Source organism: Callithrix jacchus, chromosome 1 (assembly GCF_049354715.1).
Source record: "Callithrix jacchus isolate 240 chromosome 1, calJac240_pri, whole genome shotgun sequence".
NCBI lineage: Eukaryota > Metazoa > Chordata > Mammalia > Primates > Cebidae > Callithrix > Callithrix jacchus.
This window is the reverse complement of record NC_133502.1, coordinates 180,750,717-180,774,877: the sequence shown is the minus strand read 5'-3', so window position 1 is coordinate 180,774,877 and position 24,161 is coordinate 180,750,717. Positions and strand designations below refer to the sequence as shown.

At 54.9% G+C, this 24,161-nt stretch overlaps 1 protein-coding gene across 14 annotated transcripts in view; it reads right to left on the bottom strand.

The window, feature by feature from the left end:
- NTNG2 (netrin G2) overlaps positions 1–22,056 on the bottom strand; it is an 81,607-nt gene extending 59,551 nt beyond the window's left edge. For 5 of the 14 annotated variants that reach the window (XR_008473392.2, XM_035261022.3, XM_035261056.3 and 2 more), the window contains exons 1-3: positions 21,033–22,056; positions 17,211–17,292; positions 16,283–16,975 (exon numbers count right to left, since the gene is read on the bottom strand). Coding sequence is in view for 13 of the 14 variants with exons in the window: in XM_035261022.3 (XP_035116913.1) it covers positions 16,283–16,495 (213 nt within the window). In the remaining variant the exon portion in view is untranslated. Of the gene's footprint in view, positions 1–16,282; positions 16,976–17,210; positions 17,345–19,804; positions 20,378–20,454; positions 20,950–21,032 lie in introns of those variants that run through there. The other 9 variants (XM_035261024.3, XM_035261079.3, XM_078330296.1 and 6 more) reach the window with 6 other exon arrangements.
- Positions 22,057–24,161: the final 2,105 nt, after the last annotated feature.

The window sequence follows — 24,161 nt, the reverse complement described above, 5'->3', positions numbered from 1 at the left end:
GCCAGAAGCTGACACCTCCGAGGGTTTCTTCCTGTTGGTCTCTGAGGAGTTAAGAGGTATCAGGGCCGAGGAAAGAGTAAAGTCGCTGGGTCTGTCCACACCTGGGACACCTGGACAGGTATACCTCTCTGTGGATGAAACCCTGGAGGGTGCAGATGGGTGCGAGGAGTGAGGCTGGGCTGGTAAGTTTTGCTGATTTATTCATCAACTATTTGTGAATATCCTTCGGGTGCCAAGGCAGAGCCACCGCGCCCAGTTTCCATCCTCTTTTCTACTGGTCGGTCTCTCCCACCTTTTGGACACCTCCTCCCTCCCACTGAGCTTTCAGGTTGAGGCACCCCCTGTCTGAAGCTCCCCAGAGACAGCTCTTAGATTTGGCCACTCATGAAAACATGAAAATACTTGGGGACAGGAGGGGTGTGGCGACTTTCCTGGGCCCTAAGGTCAGAAATTATACTCCAGATTGAAAGCTAACAAACAAATCAACCAACTAACTCACCAATCAAGTAACGAAACAACCAACCAGCTAACCAGCCAACCAGCCAAAACCCTCAGCAGGTGACTCAGATGTGCGGCCAGCTTTGAGAGGCTGGTACAGGTGCCCCAGAGAAGGGCACCCTCACGATGACACTGTTCCGGTTATGACCATACCTACAGGTGGGGGAGCCAAGGCCCCCTGAGCCAGGCACTTGCTCAAGGGCACATTTATGGTGACTCAGGCACTTTGACCCCTTTCAGGAATGTCAACCGCTCTGCTGTGTCCACCAGAGAAGTCACCTGTGTCCCGGTCCCCATGAGTGGCACAGACGACAAGCCCCGAAGGTGATGGGCTGGGGCAGTTAGAAGGCTTCCTGGGGGAGGTGGGATTTCATCTGGGCTCAGGACAGGTGGAGTGAGACTCGACAAGGCTGAGGATGGTGCTCTAGGTTGATTGAGCAAAGGGCCAGGCTGGCGCACAAAACACTGCAGGGAGCGATGGGTTAACGCAGGTCGCTGAGCCAGGAGCTTGGTGGGGAGCATAGAAGAGAAGGCCAAAGAGAGGCCAGGAGCCAGATGGGCCGCTTGATATTAAGCAGTGCCAGGGCAGACCCTGATGCTGGCCCACCCCGCTCCTTCCAGGAAGACAGGCGAAGAGGCTGGGAACAAAACATGAGGGCTCAGGTGATCCTCTCCCAAGACTGGAGAGCTGGCACCCTTCAGCACCCAGGAAGCCAGAAGGAGGACGGAGCAGCTGCAGCTCAGATGTGAGAGAGGCTCCGAGCGAGCCGAGGCAGGCCATGGAATCCTCTTCCTCCTGGACTTTCAGTTTTAAGATGACAAGATGCGGCCGGGCGCGGTGGCTCAAGCCTGTAATTCCAGCACTTTGGGAGGCCGAGGAGGGTGGATCACGAGGTCAACAGATCGAGACCATCTTGGTCAACATGGTGAAACCCCGTCTCTACTAAAATTACAAAAAATTAGCTGGGCACGGTGGTGCGTGCCTGTAATCCCAGCTGCTCGGGAGGCTGAGGCAGGAGAATTGCCTGAACCCAGGAGGCGGAGATTGCGGTGAGCCGAGATCGCGCCATTGCACTCCATCCAGCCTGGGTAACAAGAGCAAAACTCCGTCTCAAAAAAAAAAAAAAAAAAAAAAAAAAAGACAAGATGCTGGAGGCTGGAAGGGCTCCAGGGCAGGCCTGGGAAAGGTTTCAATCGGTGCTTCCCAAACTTGTGCACTGGGACCACCTGGAGTGAGGTTTAATGCCTCCTCCTGCTGTGCTGCCCAGAGAGGCTGCTGTCGTTGGTCTAGGGGGGCAGCCGAGGCAGCGGGGAATGAAACGCTCCCAGGTGAGTCCATTGAGCAGCCTGGCTGAGAACTACCCAGGTGGCTCAGAGGGCCACCCAGTCCCTGTCCTCTCTGCTTCTGGTGGGGTTATAGCTGCCCGCTGGGCTTGAGGCCTTTAAGAAGATTGCCCCAAGTGTTGGGGGTTGGAAAAGAATCACAAAACCTGAAGCCTCCCTTTTCTGCTGGGAGACACCCATACCCAAGGCTGTGGTTTTCAGCGGGTGCCAGAGCCTGTAGGGAAAGGTCCCAGGCATCACAGCTGGTCAGGGCTGATGAGACGCAATGTGCACCTGAGGTCATGGCCGCTGCCTTGAGGACCCCCAAGTGGGACAATTTTCCATTTTGGAGCAGGCAGAGGCAGCAAGGAAGCCCACCCAGCCCTGCTTTGCGTGCATGTCTCTCCTTCCCATGCCCCTCCCCGAGACTGAGAGGCAGCCAATGGGGTGGGGGGAGGGGAGGACTGCCCCGTGCCAAGCAGACAGGCCTGGAGCCCTCCCTTGGCAGATGCCGTACCACCCCCCGCCCCGCACCCTCCACCCTCTATTTTTAGGCTTATAATTGTCCATTGTTGGGTACATTTTTTTTCCCCACTCCTTCCCCAGAAAAACGGATCGGGTTCCTCCAAGCAAAGCCATCTCGCCTTCCCCAGAGCTGGTGCGTGGGAGCACACTCGCTGCCAAATAGACATGAAATAAGTGAATTATCAAGTAAGTGGATTAGCAGACTCCATCGTGTCTCAAAGGGCAGGGGGTGGGGAATGCCACTGTCACTCTTCCTGGCCCTCCCTCCTCTGGGCTGCCAGGGTGTGCTGGGGGAGGAGAGGCTGACAGGGACAGTATGCTCACCAGCACATACGGCTGCACACACGCACACACACACAGATGACGGCCGCCTCCATCTATCAGGCGCTTTCTGAGATCCAGAGTGACTCGTGTCAGCTGAGCAATCCACCAACATGTTTAGGAGCCTGGACACTGGACTGGGCAGCCCCAGCTGCAGGTGCCAGGCTCCTCTACTTAGAAGCCGTGTGGACTTGGGCAAGTGGCTTAACTTCTCTGAACCTGAGTGTCCTCATATTCAAAACGTGTCTAAATACAAGCTCTACCTTAAGTCTTCTGTGAGGATTCAATGAGCTAGCTTAGGTTAAGGGCTTGGTATACACTAAGCACTCAACAAATATTCAATGCTGCTGCTCTGAGGAGAAAGATGTAGAATCAAGAAAGTCTGGCCATGGCCAGGCGCGGTGGCTCACGCCTGTAATCCCGACACTTTGGGAGGCCGAGGTGGGCGGATCACTTGCAATCAGATCAGCCTAGCCAACACGTGAAACTTTGTCTCAACTAAAAATATAAAAAATTAGCCAGCCATGGTGGCACACGCCTGTAATCCCAGCTACTCGGGAGCCCGAGGAAGGAGAATTTGCTTGAACTGGGGAGGTGGATGGTGCAGTGAGCCGAGATCGTGCCCCTGCACTCCAGCCTGGGTGACTCTCTCTCAAAAAAAAGAAAAGAAAAAGAAAATGATCCGAGGAGTTTAAGACCAGCCTGGGCAACATGGCAAAACCCTATCTTTACAAAAATACAAAAATCAGCCAGGTATGGTGGTGCATCCTGTGATCCCAGCTGCTCAGGAGGCTGAGGTGGAAGAATCACCGGAACCCAGGAGGTGGAGGCTGCAGTAGCCAAGATCGCACCACTGTCCTCCAGTCTGGGTGACAGTGAGACCCTGTCTCAAAAAAGAAAAAGAAGGTCCTCAGGCAGTTGGACCAGTCAATTACAAGAAACCGAACCCTGATTTCCCTGAAGGTAAGAGCCCACAGAGGGCGAAACTTTCTCGGGCCAGATGGTTGACTGAAAAAAAATGCACCCAACAATGGACAATTATAATGGTTGACTGATGGTTCACAGGTGAACTCAGGGTAATCTGGGAAGTCCCTGCAAGAGTTGCAACCTGTGTGTGTGTGTGTGTGTCCCTGAGCCCAGTGTTTGCACATATGTGTGCACATGCGTGGTTCTAGGAAGAGCACCATAGATTCTCAAGTGGGGCCATGACCGTGAAAAGTGACAGGCTCCCACTCTGGGGTTTTCTGGGTTGGTTCCCTGCCTTTCCCCTCCGGGTCTTCCTGGATGCTGGGAGGTTATTGCACCTCTTTCTTCTTCCTTCTTCCTTCTTCCTCTTCCTCTCTCTCTCTCTCTCTCTCTCTCTCTCTCTCTGAAGCAGAATCTGGGAGTGTAGTGGGACTCTGAGGTTGACCTGCAGACTCCCTCATTTTGTAGGCAGGAATTCCAAACCCCAAAATGGGAAGAGACTTGCCCGGGGCCACCCAGCTCCTGGCAACCAGTGCCCGGGGAGCCCCATCCCTAGGAGCTGAGCCCCAGGATAGCACCAGCTCCCAGAGCTGTGGGCAAAGGTTTTGGATGGTGCCTGACTGGGGACAGTGGTAGAGACAAGATGTGTCTGGAGAACAGCCTTCTCTGCTTGTTGCCTCTTGCTTTTGGCCATCTCTTCATCCCCCAGAGGGAGGGACACCCCCTAGAAGGACACCCCCCCTACAGGCTGGCAGCAGAGGACAGCCTGCCTCGGCAGAGGGCAGGAGCGTGTGGGCTCATCTCTCACTGTTCTCCTCTTCACCTTTCGCCCAACAGCAGACTTCTGCTCTGGCGGAGGGAAAATGCCCAGTCGTGTTTCATTTCCTTTTATTTCCCCAGCCGACTCTTGGAGTCAAGTGGACAAATGGCTTGGGCAGCAGGAGGGAGGCGAAATGAGGGGTTGAGGAGGCCCAAACGGTCCCCAAGGGACCCAAGACAAACTGTACTAGGAGAGAAGAATGCCAGGTCCTTGAAGACAGGCCTGAGACCCTTTCCACAGGGTGGGGAGTTCTGGAGCACTCCAGGGTTAGATTTGTAGGGATCCACACACACGGATATTCCAATACAATCCCCCACTCCCAACGAGACCCCTCTGTGGCCGCCCAATGAGATCCCAGCTCTGCTAGCTCTCAATTTCAGAACTGCCATGCGGACTCCTGTGTGACAGAAGGCAGGACGGGGCAGTGACGAAGGCCCTGTAGATGGATCCTGGCTTTGGCTGCGCAAACTTGGGTCAGCATCTCCACCTCCCTGCCCCTCCCTCTCCTCATCTGCGCTGTGACCTGGGTTCAGTGCCTTTCTGCGAATCGCCACTGGTGCATGGCACTATGGGAGCACGCATGTCCCAGCGTTTCCCTCGTGAGGCTCCCAGGCATCTTGTACACCACCAATACGCCGTGATTGCTGGCATTGCTGCCATCACCAGTGTTCCCGCCACCATCCTACCCAGCCATGCTCTCCTGGCATAGAGCATGCTTTCTGTCCACCTTCTGTGATGCTGCCACCACAGAGAGGACCACAGCTGGCAGATGGGCTTAGGGAGTGCTCTTGATCCCCCTCAGGGCCCCCAGGATCCTGCTCTGAGCTGTGCCTGAGTCACCAGTAGTGACATATAGGCAGGAACTCACCTAAGCAGGCCAGGAAGTGGATGTGTCAACCTCGCTGACCCTGAAGGTGCAGCTCCAGCCCCCGCTGGCTGCAGGTGGCATCCAGGCAGGCATCCTGTGTCTGCCATCATGTGAGGTCAGATCCAGGGCCTGTGTAGATGGACAGAGACTTAGTGGGGAAGGCCCCCTGTCCTCATGGCTCCAGTCTACCTCTGAGAGAGTCCATGGCCTGGGGTGGAGACTCCAGGGTCTGAAGTTCCTCATCAGGAGGCTCAAGGAAGTCACTGCAACCCTCTGGGCCTCAGTTTCCCCATAGGAAATGAGAAGGGATGGGCCTCATCAGTGGTTTTATATTGTCTTCACAGGAGCCCAGGACTTCCTGGGGGTGGAGTGGGGGACTCAGAGGCCTGGGGCAGGGCAGGAGGACACCAGCCACCTGCTTCTGAGGTCCCCTTTCCCAGGAGCAGTCAGTTTCACTGTAACATGCTTATCCATGTTGGGGTTTCTCTGGCCTTAGACAATCTCCAGCATGCTTTCTAAGGTGTTTTTCTCTATTTGAAATGATGGATAATTATCTTCAGCATTTATTAAATACCTGCCACATGCAAGCACTGACTGTAGGGCAAAGAAGAGGACAGAAGGTGCCTGGCTGCAGGGGAGGGGGAGGAGGGGGAGTGGAGGCCGAGGAGGCATCTGGAGGCCAGAGACAAGCTGCAGCATCTCCTCCCAAGGGCCCTGCTCTGAGACTCTAAGTCAACAACCCAGCCTGAAAGAAGGAGAAGAAAATGAGGGTGGGGAGGGGGAGGGGGAAGGGGGATAATAAGCATTTGGGTTTTTTACCCTCAGGCCTCACTGTGGCGTAGTCATTAAATGACGGATCTGAGTTAGAGCCTTGACTTCCCTCAGTTTTGGAGTCTCAGTTTCCTCATCCATAAAATGGGCACAACAGGAGAGTAATAGTTTCTACTGTGCAGAGTATCCAGGAGGGTTTGATGACGCAGTGCACACAGAATGCTTAATGCTTTAGAGGAGTAGATTTGAGGCCGGACGTGGTGGCTCATACCCGTAACCCCGGCACTTTGGGAGGCCGAGGCGGGCAGATAACTTGAGTCCAGGAGTTTCAGATCGGCCTGGCCAAATGGCAAAACCCTGTCTCTACTAAAAATACAAAAACTAGCCAGGTGTGGTGGCATACACCTGTAATCCCAGCTGCTTGGGAAGTTGAGGCAAGAGAATTGCTTGAACCCAGGAGGTGGAGGTTGCAGTGAGCCAAGATCGAGCCACTGCACTCCAGCCTGGGTGACAAACAGAGACACTGACTCCAAAAAAAAAAAAAAAAAAAAGAGAGAGAGAGAAAGAAGGAGAGAGATTTGAGAGTCCAGAAGTAAGTGCCTACAGTCAATTGATTTTTGACAAGGTTGCCAAGAACATTTGGTGGGGGAAGAATCAGCTCTTCAGCAAGTAGTGCTGGGAAAACTGGATATCCGCGCACAAAAGAATGAAGTTAGACCCTTCCCTTATGGCAGATACAAAAATTAACTCAAAATGGACTAAAGACCTAGACCTAAGAGCTAAAACTATAAAAGTCTTAGAAGAAAATATGGGGGTAAACTACTGACCTTGGATTTAGCAATGGTTTCATAGATATGACACCAAAAGCACAAGCAACAAAAGGAAAAAATACACACACTGGAATTTATTAAAGTTAAAATAGGCCGGGCACGGTAGCTCACACCTGTGGTCCCAGCACTTTGGGAGGCCCAAGTGGGTGGATCGTTTGAGGCCAGGAGTTCGAGACCAGCTTGGGCAACATGGTAAAACCGTGTCTCTACTAAAAACACAAAAATTAGGTGAGTGTGGTGGTGCACACCTGTAATCCCAGCTACTCGGTAGGCTGAAGCAGGAGAATCATTTGAACCTGGGAGATGGAGGTTGCAGTGAGCCAAGACTGCACCACTGCAGTCCAGCCTGGGCAACAGAGTCAGACTCTGTCTCAAAAACAAAACAAAACAAAACAAAACCATGACTAACAAGCACGTGATTGCTCACATCATTAACCATCAGAGAAATGCAAATCGAGAACAAAATGAGATACTACCCCACACTCACTAGGGGAGTCCTAAAACAAAACCAGAAAATAACAAGTGTTGACAAAGACATGGAGGAACCGGAACTCTTGTGCACTGCTGGTGGGAACGTAAAAGGGGAAGCACCTGTAGAAAACAGTTTGGTGGTTCCCCAAAAGTTAAATGTAGAATTACCTTGTGACTCAGAAACTCCACTTTTAGGTAGACCCCCAAAAGAAATGAAAACATATACACACACAAAAACTGGGAGCCAAATGTTCACAGCAGTATCACTCCTAATAGCCAGAAAGCGGAAGCGGCTCAAATGTCCATCAGTTAGGGAACGGATACACAAAATATGGTGTGTCCAGACAATGGCATATTACACAGCCTTAAAAAGGAAGGAAGTACTGATTCATGTGACAATGTGGACGAATCTTGAAAACATGCTAAGTGAAAGAATGCTGTAATAAAGAGTCTGATACTGTCTGATTCCATTTGTATGAAATGTCTAGAATAGGTAGATTCATGGAGGACAAAAAGTAGACTCATAGTGGTTGCTAAGGGTGCAGGAAGGTGATGGGGAGTAACTATCGGGCACGGGGTTTTCTACTGGGCTGGTGAAAATGTGTTGGGACTAGGTAGAGATGGTGATTGTGTAACACTGTGAATGTGCTACATGCCACTGATTTGTATATTGCAAAATAGTTTAAAAGTTTTATGTTAGACACAATAACAAGTTTTATGTTAGACACAATAATACTTTTTTTTAAGAGATGGGGTCTCACTATGTTGTCCAGGCTGGTCTCAAACTCTTGGCCTCAAGTGATTGATCCTCTGGCCTTGGCCTCCCAAAGTGCTGGAGTTATAGGTATGAGCCACTGCATCCGTCAAAACGGGTGCTTTTTTAGCTGCTTAATTTTATGTTATGTGAATTTCACCTCAGTTTAAGCAATGTTTTTAAATCTTGTTAAAAATGCTTACAGCTGTGCTGGACCCGGGGTGTACATCTGGGACCCCTCTCTCTGCATCGGAGTCTACTGCTTTGTCTCATTTTGTCTCTGACCAATCTGAATTTCCCTCAACTCTCAGAATGTACCTGGCAATCACCAGGGAACATCGGATGCACTGGTTAATGCAGCCAAGCCCCACTGTTGCTCTGTTGGGGAAACTGAGGCTGGGGGCGTATCCTTGGTCTCTCAGCAGCCAGGGCCTAGAACTCTGGCTCCCCTCTGCATTCATTCTGCTCCTGGGTGCCACCCCCTCCTCCGCCAGCAGTTGGTGCGTGCTCGGGGAATTAGAAACACATTTTCATATATTTAAGCAAATCTGCTGCTGCTGAAAAACAAATCGGATCCTGCAAACCAAAGCCGAACAGAACCGGCTCCTGCATGACCTGCCAATCCTCCCATTCCCCATCGCCTGGCCCCTCCAGGAAGGAGCCCTGCATGGGCGCTGCCACAGGAACTCTGAGCCACAGCTCAGTGCCCACGTGGTCCAGCCTGGTGAGCTCCGGACCAGCCCCACAGCGCAGGGCTTCCACGCTCTGGTTCCCACCACTGTCCCTCAGCTGCCCTCCTGCCCCTCTTGCTCCTCCAGAGCCCATGACCTAATCCCTGCTAACCCTAGCGAGCCGCCAGGAGCCAGACACAGGTAGGCTGAATCCCAGCTCCAACACTCAGTGGGCTTTGAGAAGTCTCAGAATATTCACTGGTCAAGTGCAGGGGCGCAGACTATCTCCCTTCTGTCACCCACACACTTTCCCCTTCAATCACCCCGCCCCCTCCGCTGTGTCTCTGCACACGCCATTCCTTCTGCCCAGACCCTCACTCTCCTGATACTTCCCTGCAAGGCCCACCTCTCAGCGCACGGCCTGTGCCTCTGGCTGTGGGTTTGGCCTGTGGGGTCCTCTTCTGTCCCTCAAGTTAAATTCCAGAATTAAAAAAAAACCCTTTTTATTTTGTTGAGATGGAGTCTCACTCTGTCACACAGGCTGGAGTGCAGTGGTGCAATCTACGTTCACTGCAACCTCCACCTCCCAGGTTCAAGCAATTCTCCTGCCTCAGCCTCCCGAGTAGCTGGAATTACAGGCACCCACCACCATGCCTGGGTAATTTTTGTATTTTTAGTAGAGACGAGGTTACACCACATTGGCCAGGCTGGTCTTGAACTCCTGACCTCTGGTGATCCGTCCACCTTGGCCACCCACAGTGCTGGGATTAGAGGCATGAGCCATGGTGCCCGGCCTTTTTTTTTTTTTAGCATTCCTTTTGTGCTGGCATCAGCTGAGGCTGTCACACGCCTGGTCTCATCTCATTTGTACACACTTCCTTTGAGGTTGTGTCCAGCGCCACACCCGGTTTCAAGTGAGAAAAACCAAGGCTCAGCGCCACCAGGGACTTATCCCAAGTCCCACACCCAAGAAGTGCAGGATACGCACGAGCCCTGTCTGCCCCCTCCTGAAGCCCAAGTGCTTATCTGCAGCGTGGTGCAGCCTGCCTGCCTGTCCATCCGTCCGTCCGTCCACTGCCTGCCTTATCACAGGTGGGATCGGAGGCAGCTTGTTATACACACCATCCATGAGAAAAGTGCAAATGGACTGAACATCAGGGCTGGGAAACTTAGAGGCAGACAGCCCCGGGAAGGTGGGGACATGCAAACCAGAAAAGTCAGGGGTCTCTAAGTCTCTGACATTCTTTGGAAACATGTCCCCTCTGGCCCTTTCCCACAGCTGCCTGTCCTTGGGGTGTCTGGACCCCACCCCCTTCCCTCAAGGGAAGTCAAAAGCAAGGATCTCACCCTGTGGACCTCAGGCCTCGGACTGCTCATTGTCTGCTGCCCAGGAGGGAGACTTCGCTGTACAAACAAGATGTCATTTCATGGAAATATTCTTGTCCTAGGCTGGGCCCTGCCTCAGGCATTTCAAGAGACTGAGTGGCTTTAACGGTGGGTGCAGCTCAGGCGCCAAAGTCACTTGCATCTGACTTAAGGACAGTTGTGCAAACCTCCCGGCTTCATCTAATTGCATATCCCATGGAACAGGGGCTGCAGTGGAGAGAAGCAGTGGCTGCCAGGGTCTCCTCTGTCCTCACCCAAACCCCAGTTTTTCCTTCAAGACTCAGCCCTGATCCTGCCTCCTCTGAGAAGCCCTCCTGGATCACACCATACTTCCTCCCTTGCATGCATTCATTCAGGATATGCTTCATGGGCACTGATCAAGCCCAGAGGGAGGTGTTGGGGATGCAAAGATAGCGAGACAGCCCTGCCTTTGAGGAGCTCACAGACCAGGGGGAAAGGAGACATGTAAAGTGAGAGAATTGGTCCCAACAACAAGCATGCAGTGAGCCCCTACTCTGCCAGGCCCCTATGCTCATGACAGTCTCCTATGCACGTTCTATTAATAGCTCCCAAGTGAGAAACTAAGGTTCAGAGAGGTTAGATCTCACATCAAAGATCACATAGCACAGGATTCTAAACTCTCCATCCTTAGGGCCAGAGCTCTTCCGCACCAGGCCAGTCAGTAAGTAGGATGATGTGACCATATGGGGGCCTCCTCACCCCACTGGGCAAGGGAGTCAGAGAGGGCTTCCTAGAGGAGGAAGTGGGGTCCAACATGAACCTTGAAAAAGGAGCCAGGGTTATCCAGGTAGAAGTGGAAGCCTTGAAAATGAAGGAAGGGGCAGGCGTTCGGGTGAAGGAGACAGCACGGCCAAGGCTGAAGCACTGGGAGGGCTCCTGGGGAGAGGCCCTCCTCCTTCTCTAGCTCCTATTGTATGAGGTCCCGGCGCCACACTTGTTAGTTGCGTGTTGTCTTCAATGCCTGCTGTGTTCTCTCTTGTTTTTCACTTAAGTGTTCTCTAGTCATCACCTCACTCTCCATCACAACTGTGCCTGGCATGAGGTCAGACCTGGAAACATCTGCCACCTGGAGGGGTGTGATGGTGAGAGGAGGGAGGCTGGGTTTGGGGGCCAGAAACAGAGCGGGAAGGAGTCCAGAGCCATCGGGCTGGCCAGCCCTGCACTGTTGGATGGAAACATGTCATGATCATGTTTCTGCATGTGGTGTTCAATGTCACAGTGGGGAGTAGATAGAGGACTCCAGGACCTGCCTGCCATCTGCATCCATCAGCCCACTAGACTCCCTGGGGGAGGAATGGAACCATTTGCTCTGCAGCTGGGTAAACTGAGGCACAGAGAAGTGAAAGCAGGCTTTGTAACTAAGATGCGTGTTTGAAGATGCACGTTCACAGCCTGCCCTTGGCTTTCCTGTCCACCAAAGCCAAGGTGTCTCTGTATGCCAGAGTCTCCAGCATGGCTGAAATTTCAGTGTTCACCCATGTCAGTGTGGAAACATCCAGCTTATCAAGAGTGGATAAAATAACATTCAAGTCTCATACTAGAACAGAACCTATGGTCTCCTTGAAGCACCTTCCAGTATGTTGAGAGAGGCATTTCCTCTCCCAGGAAGTCAGTGAGGTGGGCAAGGCAGTGACCTTCATACCCCTTTTACAGATAGGGAAACTGAGGCTTGGAGAATTGGAATCACTCACCCCAGACCACCCAGACCCCAAGTGACAACACTGGGATGTGAGCTCAGGGCTTCAGATTCTGGGCCTGTAGCTCTTATCAGGAGGAAATGCTGCCTCTCTCTGGAACCTTCCACTGGCTCCTGCTCAGAAGCACAGACCCCTGCCTTGGCAAGTGAGGCCCGCATCTGGGAATCTCTGCTTCCAGCTCCATCTGCTCATTCCCAGGACTCCCACCCTGCTCTCCTGCTGGCTCCTGTCTCCCCTCAGCAGTGCCTCTCCCGTTAACCTGCACAGACCCCGTGGGACCCACAGACCTTCAGCCCCTTTCTCAGTGACAGGCTTCATCCACCACCATGGACCAACCCACCCCCACTCCAGAGACTTCCTGTTAAGGCAGATTCTGGCTCAGCAGATGTGGGTCGGGACGGGGTCCGGGGTTCTGCACCTCTGTGAAGGTGAGGCTGGCGCTGCTGCACCAGGTACCCACTCTGAGTGGGAGCTGCAGGATTCCCCTAGCACCCTGTCACCTGGGCAGTGGCTCTCTCCATCTCTCTCTCCTGCTCGTCAGCTCTCCCCTGAGTCTCAGGTGGCTAGTTTTTGTCTCCAAGGCACAAAGGAAGGGTTTCCCCTTCCTCTCACAGGCAGCACAGGTGGCCTGCGGGAGACCTGCCTTACAGAGCACTATGGGCACCTCCCAATGCCAGTCATGCCCTCCACATCTTAAAGGGGTCTGCAAGCAGCAGTTGCCTATTGAGGGGCTGAGACGCTTTGCCGGCTGCCCTTCCCGCCTCCTCCCTGGCCTGCAGCCTTGCTGGGCTGACCTCTCGGGCAGGCCCTGGGAATTGGGGTGGGGCTGCCTCTCTTCCCCCACAGCCCTCATTGCAATTTTGTCCTTGCCCAAGAATCCTCGGTTGAGAGCTCATCCCTATTAATTCTCATTGTGCATTTAGAGCCAATAGGTTTTTATTTATTCATTTATCTTGTCTTTCAGCCTCCTCCCCTTCCTTGCAAGGCTGGAATTTACAATTCAGTTCTCAGGTGGCCTTGCTGAAGGACAGGAAGCCTGGGAGAGAGAGGGGGGTTCTGCACCCTGCATCTGAAAAGGCCGTCTGCCCCTGGGCCCCCTCTTGTGCCCTTGGAGTGCAGCGGGGCTTGTGCTCCCACAGGCTGGATGTTGGGACACACATAGCACCTGCCACAGAAGGGGCCATGGGAAGCAAGGACCCATGGGTGATGCAAGGCTAAGGAGGCAGTGGGCATCTGTCCACCATGAGGGCGCCCCCTGGTGGCTGGTTAACAAAAGCTGCTGGGGCTGCAGGCATAGAAGCTGCAGAGACTAAAAATACAAGGTGTGGTGTCCTCAAGATGGGAGAGGCAAAGGACTCGGGGGAAGAAGAGAAGCCAGGAAAGTCACCGAGGCCATAATCATTACAGTAACAAGCCAGTGACCAGTACTGTGCACTGAGTACCTCCTATGTGCCAGCATGTACCAGGGCAGCATGGCCAGGCTGCACTGTCCCACCAGCACCGGGATGCTCCTACGTTATGGTTTCTACTGGGCAGAGGAAGACAGTGAAGCTCAGAGAGGTCAGAAGTTGAGAGAGGGGAGGCTGTGCCGCCTGGTGGGTGGGGATGGGCCTTGGTCACAGGCAGTTCCCAGCCTGCCTTCTCAACTGAGTGACCTTGGCGGGATTTAGGCAATACTTTCTAATCCCCAAAATGAGATTAGAATAGGACCCACCTCAGAGGATCCTAGAAATGATTAAATGAGACCTGCCTGGACCCTCCTAGGGGAAGCCACAATAAACTCTGGCTTCAGGGTTTGAACCCAGATCTGTCTGGAAGTAACCATCCCCTCCAAAAACCACCCTCCAAAGCCAGCCCTCCAAAAACCAGCCTTCCAAAGCCACCCCTCCAAAAGCTAGCCGTCCAAAAGCCAGCCCTCCGAAACCACTTCTCCAAAAACCAGCCTTCCAAAGCCAGCTCTCCAAAAGCCAGCCCTCCAAAAACCAGCCCTCCAAAAACCACCCTCCAAAGCCAGCCCTCCAATGTCAGCCCTCCAGAGCCAGTCCTCCAAAAGCCACCCCTCCAAAAACCAGCCTTCCAAAGCTACCCCTCCAAAAACCAGCTTTCCAAAGCCACCCCTCCAAAGGCTGCCATCCACCTGCTGCGCAGCCTCCCCATCTTCATCGGCCACACATTTGTAATCAAAGCAGAGCCGGATGGAGCCCATGATGAAATATTTAAGTCCATCAAACAGGTGGCGAGACACTGAGAATGCACCCATGTGGGAGACTGTGGAGATGCTGTTCTTTCTCCCCTGCCTTCCACACCTGTCTGCCTAGGAGAGGGCCAGGGGAGGGGATAGGAGAGAGCACTCTTCCAGACCCCTCATCCCAGGCTTGAGGACTGCTGCCTGGGATGAGGCTCTGCTGGCATTGGCATCGGGACTGGGAGGGGTGATCACCTCCCCAGGGCAGCTGCCTACTGCACTGGGTTCTCTGTCTAAGGGTGGGGCTGGGGCAGAGGTCCAGGGCCAAGGACATCCTAGCCAGCATTGGCCAGGAGAGGGTCTCAGACTTGCCTCTGAGGGTCATTTCCCCACCTCAAGTCCTCGACCCGAAGCTGGTCCTAGAATTATGATTTAACTGCTCCCCCAAGTACATTAAGGCAGTGATTAATATTTAAGAGAAAAAATACAGTCGAGACTCTAATACAAGAGGCAGAGGTTGACTGTGCCCAGGAGAATGTGGAGAACCCTCCCACCAGCTGAGAGGTGGACTCAGCATTGGCTCCGGCCTGGCCTTCTTCCTGGCTTCCAGAGCCCAGCCCCCTCGCTCGGTCCTGCGGTCCCCAGGGCAGTGATGGCTAGAGACTATCCAGCCCCAGCTGCTGGCTTCCTGCCACTTTCTCCTTCCCTCCCTCCCTCCCCTTCTCCCCAGCTGGCCCTGGCCCAGCTGCCACCCACAGCGACAGCCTCATCCTGATGAGCCCGAGTAAGAAGCTACTTTCTCGGTGACCAAAGCCAGCCCATGGGATTGAGTCCTCAGGAGTCCGAGGTGGGGGTGCTGGGTCAGCATAAACCCAGAGACCTAGAGGCTCCCCTGAGGACATGCAGAGGCACCAGCTGCCCGGGGGATGCCATTGAGCCCCTCCTGTGAGCTCCTGCAGCCTGGCTGCCCTACCCGGCTCTGCCCTGCCCTTCCAGGGACAGCCTCCAGAGCATGTCCCAGCAGGAAGCAGCTTAGCTCAGAGACACTGGGGCCACTCTAAGCTGGAATCACAGCTTCGCCACTTCCTGGAGTGTGACCTTGGCCAGATGCCTTCACCTGTCCCCTGTCACCTCTGGGCTGCCTCAGTTATCCCACCTGTGTGACTGGAATGTCAACCACTAACACCTGCACCTACTCCATGTCAGGTCCTATTTCAAACACTTTACCTAGATTAATTCAACCACTAACTCCTCGCAATGACGCTAGGAGTGTGTGTTTTTCTTGTGCCCCCTTTGCAGATGACAGAACAGAAACCCACAGACGTCCCTGGGCCAGAGCCCACCCCTGACGCTCCTGCTTTATACAACACAGAATCCACCTGGCTAGCTGAGGGGAGGACTCCTCGAAATGACATCAGGCTCAGCCCACACACTCAGGCAGCTCGCATGCAGCATCTCTGCTGTTGCTGCTAACATGACTTGAGTACTGAAGTACTCCGTGCCTCTAGGACTCCTCCTTCTCTAACTAGGGACTCAAGGGACAACGCTGAACGTCTGCCTTCCTCAGACTTACCCAGGGGCTGTCATCATTGCATGTAGGAATGGAACTGGAAGGGGACCCAGCTGCACCGTCTATTCCAGCCTGACCCCCAACTTCCTCCTTCATGAATTCCCTCTGAGCCACCGTCAAACCTCCCTGTGCAAAGGGCCAGCTCAGTGCTTGGCATGCTCCAGCTTCACGCTGTCTGCTGGATTGGATTGAGTGGGCTAGGAGGTTGCACCGCAGGAAGGATGAACAGAGGGTGATTAGAGTATCATGTTGCAGGTAGTGTCTCACTCACTCGCCCAGAATGCTGACTTCCTACACAGGAGGCGGGGCTTACCTGCAAGGCTGGGGAGCTGAATACTATGGACTTCCCGAGGGAACTGATCTAGTGGCCAGCTAATGGAGAATGCCTCTACCCCAGAGAACAATGTCACATGACCCCAGTGTCCTGAAGGTGGCCTCTGTTTTGACACATTTCCAAGGTGGGACAAAGACCTGGTCCCAATTCAAGATGCAGGAAAGTCAGCCTTGCATCTTGGTCTGACCGCTCTGCTCATCCACCCCAAAGAACTATCCCAGACCTCCTCCCACTTGGCCTGAGCAAACAAAAGAGCAGCAAGTGGACTTACGTGGGAGCAGAACCTCTCAGGGGGGTCTCCACAAGTGATGCCCGAGGGCTCCACCTTCACCTTGACATAGTCCTTCAGGCGCATCACCTTGGGCTGGCAGGCGTAGAACTCCCAGGTGGGGCCCTCATCCGTGGTCACCCAGGATTTGCAGATGTCGTAGTCCCCAGAGGCCAGCGGGAGGCAGTGCAGGAAGAGTGCCAGCAGGTGCAGCATGGCTGCGCAGTCCGCAGGGGTGCAGCCCAGAGACGCCCTGGAGAGGCAGTGATGGGGTCAGGCGGGACTCTCGGGCTCAGCATGGAAATGCCACATCAACCAGGCGAGGGTGGCCAGGGTGTCCCAGGGCCCCGAGCACTGAAGCTTTGCAAACAGCGAGGAAGTTGTTTCCAAAAGGCAGAGATGGAAAATTCAGAGCCAGCGTTTCTCACACTGCTGATGGGCAGATCAGAAAGTTGTCCATAACTTCACATCCTCCTAACCTTGGCGTCACACCTCCCCCAGAGGTGAAGCTGATCAAATCAGGCAGACTCTCAAATTGTGACAGTGGATGGAAATGGGATAAGGAGAAAATCCGCAGGGATCCTGCATGAGGCTGGATCAGATTGCTTTTAATTTTTGTCCTTCCAATCAATCCAGGTCTTTAAAGGGCTCTTAGTGGGTGAGGTGCTCAACACAACTGCAAAACAACCCTCCGGCCTGTGTTGTAGAGATAAAATAAAATCAGGAGGCGGACGTGTTAGCTGGAAGCATGTTCCTTCTTTGGGACTAGACTTGGCTTCTCGGACCAATAAAAGAGATTGCTTTCATATGGGCTTAAGGTGGCAACAACTGTGTGACTGGACTAGAATAAAAAGCTACTGAGGTGTTAACTGGGGAGAAGGCTATTTGGCTCTGCTTTGGTGGGGGCCGGCACTAATGGGGCCCAGCTGACCTTGGCTGGTAGCCATCGGCAACTTATGAAGTTTCTGAGATCTCAGCTCTCAATCCATCCAGGTACCTGGGGTCTGGCTTGTCTTTCATTGTAAGAGGGGAGGAGAGAGAGAGAGAGCTCATTAGCAACAACACCTGCAACAAATTAAAGACGGGGAGAATAGAGATGTATAAGAACAAAAGCTCTCCGGCAAAATGTGCGAAAGATGAGGCTGCATTAGCGAGGTCTCCTGAGAAAACCGGGTTATTTTTATTAATATCAGAGTTGCACATTTGGAGATTGGGCATGCTATTTAAAAGGTGATGCATTTTTCTCTCATTGATGAGAATGTTAGTTCAGCAGAAGTGCCCCTGCTTGGGGGTCAGAGACTTTCGAAAGCATCCCCAGGAGCCCAGATTTAATGGTTGCTTTAAAATACCATGACTGACAAGTCAGAATGTCGAAGTTGTTAGAGGCAGAGATGAGACTGTAAGTACAGGTGCAGCTGAGCCTGTACCTATATGTACAGACGGACAGAGTGATCCTCGTACTGGCCAACTGTGAAGAGCCAGGCACGGATAAATCGCTCGCCAATCATAGGCACAATCTGAAATGGCTAATTTAATTTTTTTAACTGTAATAAACTAGGGATATTGAAGACTGACAAAGAGGTGACAATGTTTTGTGAGATCCGATTTTTCTGATCAAGGCCAGCATTTTGCAATCATTCTTAGAAGGTTCGTCTATAGACGGGTCACTATTATGATTATTGCTGTGCTATTTTAAGCTTCTGGTTACTATCATTATTTAAAATCAAAATAGATATAACTAATATATCATATCACAATACATATCAGTAACATGAATGTTACATTGGGAAATAACATGACTCCAGTACTGTTATGTTCCAGACACTGGATCTGTCACCCAGAGAACCCAAGTCCAGCCAGGACGGGATTCTGGCCAAAAACACTGGCCAATAGGGCAAAGGTTACTGCAATAAGTTACAGCAGAAGCCCCTGCATGATTAATGATTCTGGTTATTCTGCCTCCGATGATTGCCTCCCAAACCATCCTGCATGTCCGACCTGGCCTGGCTCTCCCCTGACATCCCCTTCGGCGCCTGTGCATGCAAGACCCCCGACGAGTTAACTGTGTTTCCATGAAACTCCATTCTCCACCCAGACACAAAAACGCTCCTGCCAAAAATGACAAACCGAAGTGGCGGGCACTTGCTGTCCTGAGCACCTCGAGCTCGGAGCAGCCCCCAGCCAGGGCCCCAGGGCTCCAGGCACGGGACTCATCCATCTGCGTTAGGGCGACCCCTGCCCCTCCCTCTGGATGAAGGGCTCCTGATGGAGATGAATGAGAACACAGCCAGGACCATTTTCCCTATCTCACCTCTGGCTGGTTAAAGAGGAACCTGTTGTAGAGCCTGCCCGGCCTTGAAGGCGCTCCTTGCTAGAAAACTCTCAGAAAGAACGTGCCCGGTGTCTATTTTTGCAACCTGAGAAAATGTAGTAAAAATAAAATAGCGCGGCCGGCAAAGATTTGGATGCCTCTACCCGAGCTCGCGCTGCCCGGAGCACAGCACGTTCCTAATTAATCCTTCCAGCAGTCGACTCCCAGCTGTTCACTAACAGGTAGGGCGCTCCTGGCTGCTGGGACAACCAGGACGCCGGGCTGCGGCTTGCAAGGAGGACGCAGCTGCCGCCTTCCTTCAGCTGCAGGACCTGCGGGCTGCTCGGTGCTTGCAAGGCGCTGGACGCCTCCAGGCGCAGGGAGGCAGCGAGGGCCGGAGGCCGGGAGGCTGGGGCTAGCGGCGCGCGGGGCGCAACTCGCAAATCTATGAATTGCAGTTCTGTTGGCTTAAATGCCACGCATTCCCTGGAAAATTAAAAAAAGAAAAAAACCACCACCAACAAAATCTGCCAGGGGAAAAATGTGTTTACAACTAGTCAATCAATTGGGCGTTGCTGGCATCGCAGGGGGAATTATGAGCTCAGTGCACGAATATTACAGGAGAGTTCTGCCAAAAAGAAAAAAGAGAAGGGGGGAGAGACGCAGGACTCCCCGGGGTAACGAGGAGGAGCGCAGAGAGTGAGGAGTCGGCAGTGAAATTTTCAGAGTAAGAGGCTGCATCCCGGCGGATCGTTTTCTCCGTAAAAAATTTATCTTCACCTGATGTTATTAAGAAACTGCAGCTCCAAGAAACAAATAGAATCAATGCGCTTTATTTTCTTTTAAGAGTCCTCAGGAACCGAGGGGGGCTGATAGCCAGGGTATTAAAACCCGAAAATTAGATTTTATCAGGATTTCTGAACTCAGATCTCTCTGTCTTATTGAATTAGCGCCTCCCGAGCTGGCTGGGCTCGCCAGCAGGTTCCTCTCGGAGTTGCCGGCTGCGCCCTCGCTGTGTGGGAAACTTGCCGCGGCGGGCCCTGGGGGCACCGAAGGGAGGGCGATGGGGACTTCTGAGGCCTGGGGTGGGGGGAACCCAGCCCACCTCAAGGTTCCCTCTCTGTCCTCCGCAGGGGAGCGGAGGGGGTGAAATCTGCCTTCGGGGGAGGGTGGGGGGTGCGGGGAGGGAAAGGAAGCTTGCTCCGCGAGGTCACCTTCCGGTCCTCTGCCCCAAGCGGGGTCCAGCGGGCGCCCCGCGCTCACCGCAGCCTCGACGGGCGTCCGAGTTCCAGCGGTCCGGGTTTCTCCCTGCTCCGGAGCAGGTCCTTTCCCTGGGCCCTGGTTCCCCGCCCTCGGGAGTCCCAGAAAGTTGGGCGCGGGAGGCGGGGCGCGAGTTGTAGGCCCCGGGGTGGGTCCCGGCGGGTGGCGGGCGGGGTCGAGACCGGGGCCGGGGTCGAGTCCGCGCTCCCGGCCGGCTGCGAGCGCTGTGCCAGGCACAGCGACTACCCGGCAACCCCGCAGGTTTTTTGTCTACCCAAAGTTGCGTGCAAGCCACGGGAGCAATTAATCATTAAGCCTGTAATAAAGGCCCGGACGGAATGGAGGTGCCCACTTTTTCGGCACCGCCTCTCTTAATTAAAAGACCCGGAGCGGAGCGCCCGGAAACTGGCTGGATCGTTTGCCCCGGCTCAGCCGCCGCCGCCCCCCCGCCCAGACGCCCAACTTACTCCGGAGCCGGCGGACCCCGCGAGCCCGCGGTCCTCTCCTCCCGCCTTCCCGCCGCCTCTGCTCCCCCCACCTGAGCGCCACTCAGTTCCAGGTTCGACTCTACGCCGGCTCCGAGCCGGTGCCTGCGCCCCCTCACCTCCGACCCCCTCCCGGCGCCGTGAGAAGTTTCCAGCTGAGGCCGGGCTGGCCAAGAGTTTCTTTGTGCAACTCACAGGCTCCCAGTTTGCAGAGAGATGGGAGAGCACGGGATGGGGGTGGCTGTCCGCGGTGGCGGTGGGATTGGGGTGGGGGAGAGGCGCGGGAGCAGGGTTAGTTTCCTTTTCCTAAACACATCTGAGCATCCTTGCGACAACCCTCCCCGCCACACACACACACACACACACGCACGCACACACACACACACACACACAGACACACACACGCGCGCGCGCGACTGAAAAGACCCGGGGGAAGTCGGCCAGAAAGACAAGCTACCCCTTTAAGATGCTGCTACGAACGCACTCTCACACACCCCTCTGGGGCGACTCCAGGCTCGTAGCAGCCGCCACCAAACAACTTTTTCATCCGAGCCTCTGCCGGGCGGCTGTAAGTGGCTCCTGGGCCCGGGCAAGCCTGCATAGTCACCGAATCCCTTTAAAAATGAAACCAGCCCGGCTAAGCTGAAGCCTCTCCCCCGCGCCCGCCCGCCTCCCGGGCTCTCCCTGCCCGCCTTACCCCGGCTCAGAGCGGCTTCCCGGCGCCGAGACCCAGGAGGGCCGAGGACCGCCACCCTCCGGCGCTGCGCCTCCCGCCTAGGGCTGGCGCTGGGTGGGGGCGCGGGCCGAGGGCTGCGAGCAGCTGCTCCTTCCCCGCACCGCTCCCGCCGCTGTGGCCGCCGCTGCCGCCGCCGTCAGATCGGGGCCGGGGAGCCCTCCGGCCGCCGGGGGGGCCGCCCGCTGCCGTCCCGGAGACGCGGGCCGGGGGAGGGGGCCGCTCGCGCAGCCCGCATCGCCCGCCCGGGCCGAGCAGGAGGTCGCCGCTAACAAGTGCAAACTTTTTGGCCCCCCTGGGCGGCCCGGGGAGGACCCGCACTCGGGCTCCGGGCAGCCCCCGGCCCGGGTGGGCTTCGCGGCGGCTCGTCGGAGAGCCGGGGCATCCCCCCGGCGCGGTGCGGGCCAGATGGCGGGCGCTTCACGGCCCCCCTGCACTCCGCACCAAGTTAATGCCGAGGCTAAATCCTCTTGCCATCACTCACGATCACCATCGGGGCTTTTATCTCTCGGTCTGATCCGGGCTGCGTAACTTCCTCTGTGTGGCTTTAACACACCATCCCACCACGGAGCAACGGTCTTCTTAAAGGTGCAGGAAGGAAATACTGCGCGGCTCGGGGGACGTGCCACGGCCCGGGGAGGGGCGCGGCGAGCAGGGGCGTCCCGGCGGGCCCGCAGCCAGGGTGGCCCCGGCAGCCTCTGGGGGGTCGCTGCCTAAACATCGCCTCCCGGCCCGGGGGCCAGCGGGTCCCTGCGCCCAGAGCTCATCCTCAGCCGCCTCCGGTCAGGCGCAGCCGGGCTGCAGCTTCCTTTTCCAAAACCCGGGGGCCTGCCGGGGTGCCAGCGCCCATGGGTGTGGGGGCTGCCCCATCGGCACGAGGGAGGGGGCCAAGTGGAGTCAGTTCCCCCACCCCCCCACAGCCAAGGGCTCAGGGCTGCTCCTCGGTCTCTCCCCGTGAAGTGCTGCCACCCAGAAGGACCCAAGCAGTGGGTACCGGGGTGGGTGGGTGGATTTGGGGAGATGGGGAGGGGGAGCAATCTAAGCGCACAACCAGAGCCTGAATACCAGCTGACACATCGCCGCCTCCACCCTGATGGGCCCTGCTTTTGACGAAGCCAAGCCAGCTCTGCAGAGAGTGCAGAGTAGGGGGGCAGGAGGGGCCTGCCTGAGGGGTTCTCTGCCTCCCTCCCAGGCAAGCATGGGAGGGAGGTGTGGGAGGGCTCCCGTAGCCGCAGCCCCAGGCATGGCAGAGGCTGCTCAGTTGGCAACATGGCATCGGGCAGCCCTGGGCTCTCCGACCCACGGGAGGTTTCCTGCCAGGCTGCCTCCCAGGGCTTCAGGGAGAGTTTCCACATCTTCCAGGAGCACATGTGTTTTTTGGACACTCCTGGCCTCCTGGGGTGGGCTCGCTGCAGGCTTGAGCAGCCAGCACTGTCATTTGGATGCATCAAGAACAAAGGGCCTGAGGACAGAGACAGAGGCAGAGAGAGACCAGCCCAAGGTCACAGAGGGTGTTGGGAATGGAGCAAGACCAGGCACCTTAGTGCCCCGCCCTGCTGCCACCCTTCACCTCCACCTTAACCCTTACCTGCCCTCAGCTGCCCTGAAAACTGGAGAGGGAGTTAGACTGCTGAATACTATTTAGAATCTCTGACTAAACAAGCAGAGGATGCAGAATTAAAGACTGTCATCTGCTGTAATAACAATAATAATAATATATTTATTGAGCACCTTTTTTATGCCAGACTCCATGCAAACCAGTCTGTGTGCGTTATTCGCTGAATCTTCGCCAAAGCCCTGTGACTTCACTGCTAGTAGTGAAGCCCCAAGGTCACATAGCTAAGGAGAACTCTGGCCAGGGAGGCAGGGCTCTTGGGTTCCCAGGGGGCGCTCTGTCACTGGCCTGCCTGGCTGGTTAACTTGGAACGAGGCCCAGATTACTTTGGGGCTCAGTTTCCCCGTATGTGAGATATGAATGGTAAATCCTCCTTTTTTTCAAAAAGGGGTAAAAACAGGGCCATGGTGTGCCTCTGTCTGCATATGCTCTCAGATCCCTCCCACTGGAGACGGGCCCATCCCACCAAGCAGCCTAGGAAGGCAGATGCAGGCAAGCTCCCAGTTACCTGCTCTCTGCAGGCAGGAGGAAGCTCCTTGGGAGATGAGAACAGATCTCAGCGGTTTGATTTTTGAGCATTCAGCCTGCAGGCAGCAGTGAAGGGCAGGGTGTGGGGCTCCCACACGGGGTGAGTGATGACCAGGGTCATCCCTCAGCTTGCTGTCACCCCGGGGGCAGGGTCATCAATCCCTGGGAACCGCCCTGCTCCTCCATCATCACTGCAGACTGGATGCTGTCAGGAACGGCCAAAGAGACGTGGAGAAGCTGCTTCTTATTTGTAGTTCATCTGAACATGGTGGAGGGACGGGGTGCTTCCTCCCTAGCATGGCCAGGATGGTTTCAGTGACCCAAATGCAAAGATATTTGCCACTAGAAATATATATTTTTTTTTTGAGAAGGAATCTTGCTCTGTCACCCAGGCTAGAATGCAATGGCATGGCCTCAGCTCACTGCAACCTCCACCTCTCAGGATCAAGCGATTCTCCTGCCTCAGCCTCCTGAGTAGCTGGGATTACAGACGCCCGCCACCATGCCAGGCTAATTTTTGTATTTTTAGTAGAGATGGGGTTTCATCATGTTGGCCAGGCTGGTCTTGAACTCCTGACCTTGTGATCTGCCCACCTCGGCCTCCCAAAGTGCTGGGATAACAGGCGTGAGCCACCATGCCCAGCCTGGAAACAATTTTTAATGTGCCTCCCCGCCAGCCCCCACCTCCCCAATACTCGCTGCCTCTGCAATAAGCTGTTGCCAACAGGCTTTTTTACGGACCTATGCCAGAAGCTGTCTTCTGGTCTCCTCATTTCCAGACCCCAGGATAATGGAAAGCACTGCACTGAGAGTCAGGATAATGGGCTTTCCTTGGCTCAGCCATTACCACACTGCGTGGTTGGGGGAGATCCCTTCCCTGCTCTTGGCTTCAGCTTCCCCATCTGCACCACGAGGGGATTTGCCCAGGACGGTGGTCCCTCTGCTACAAT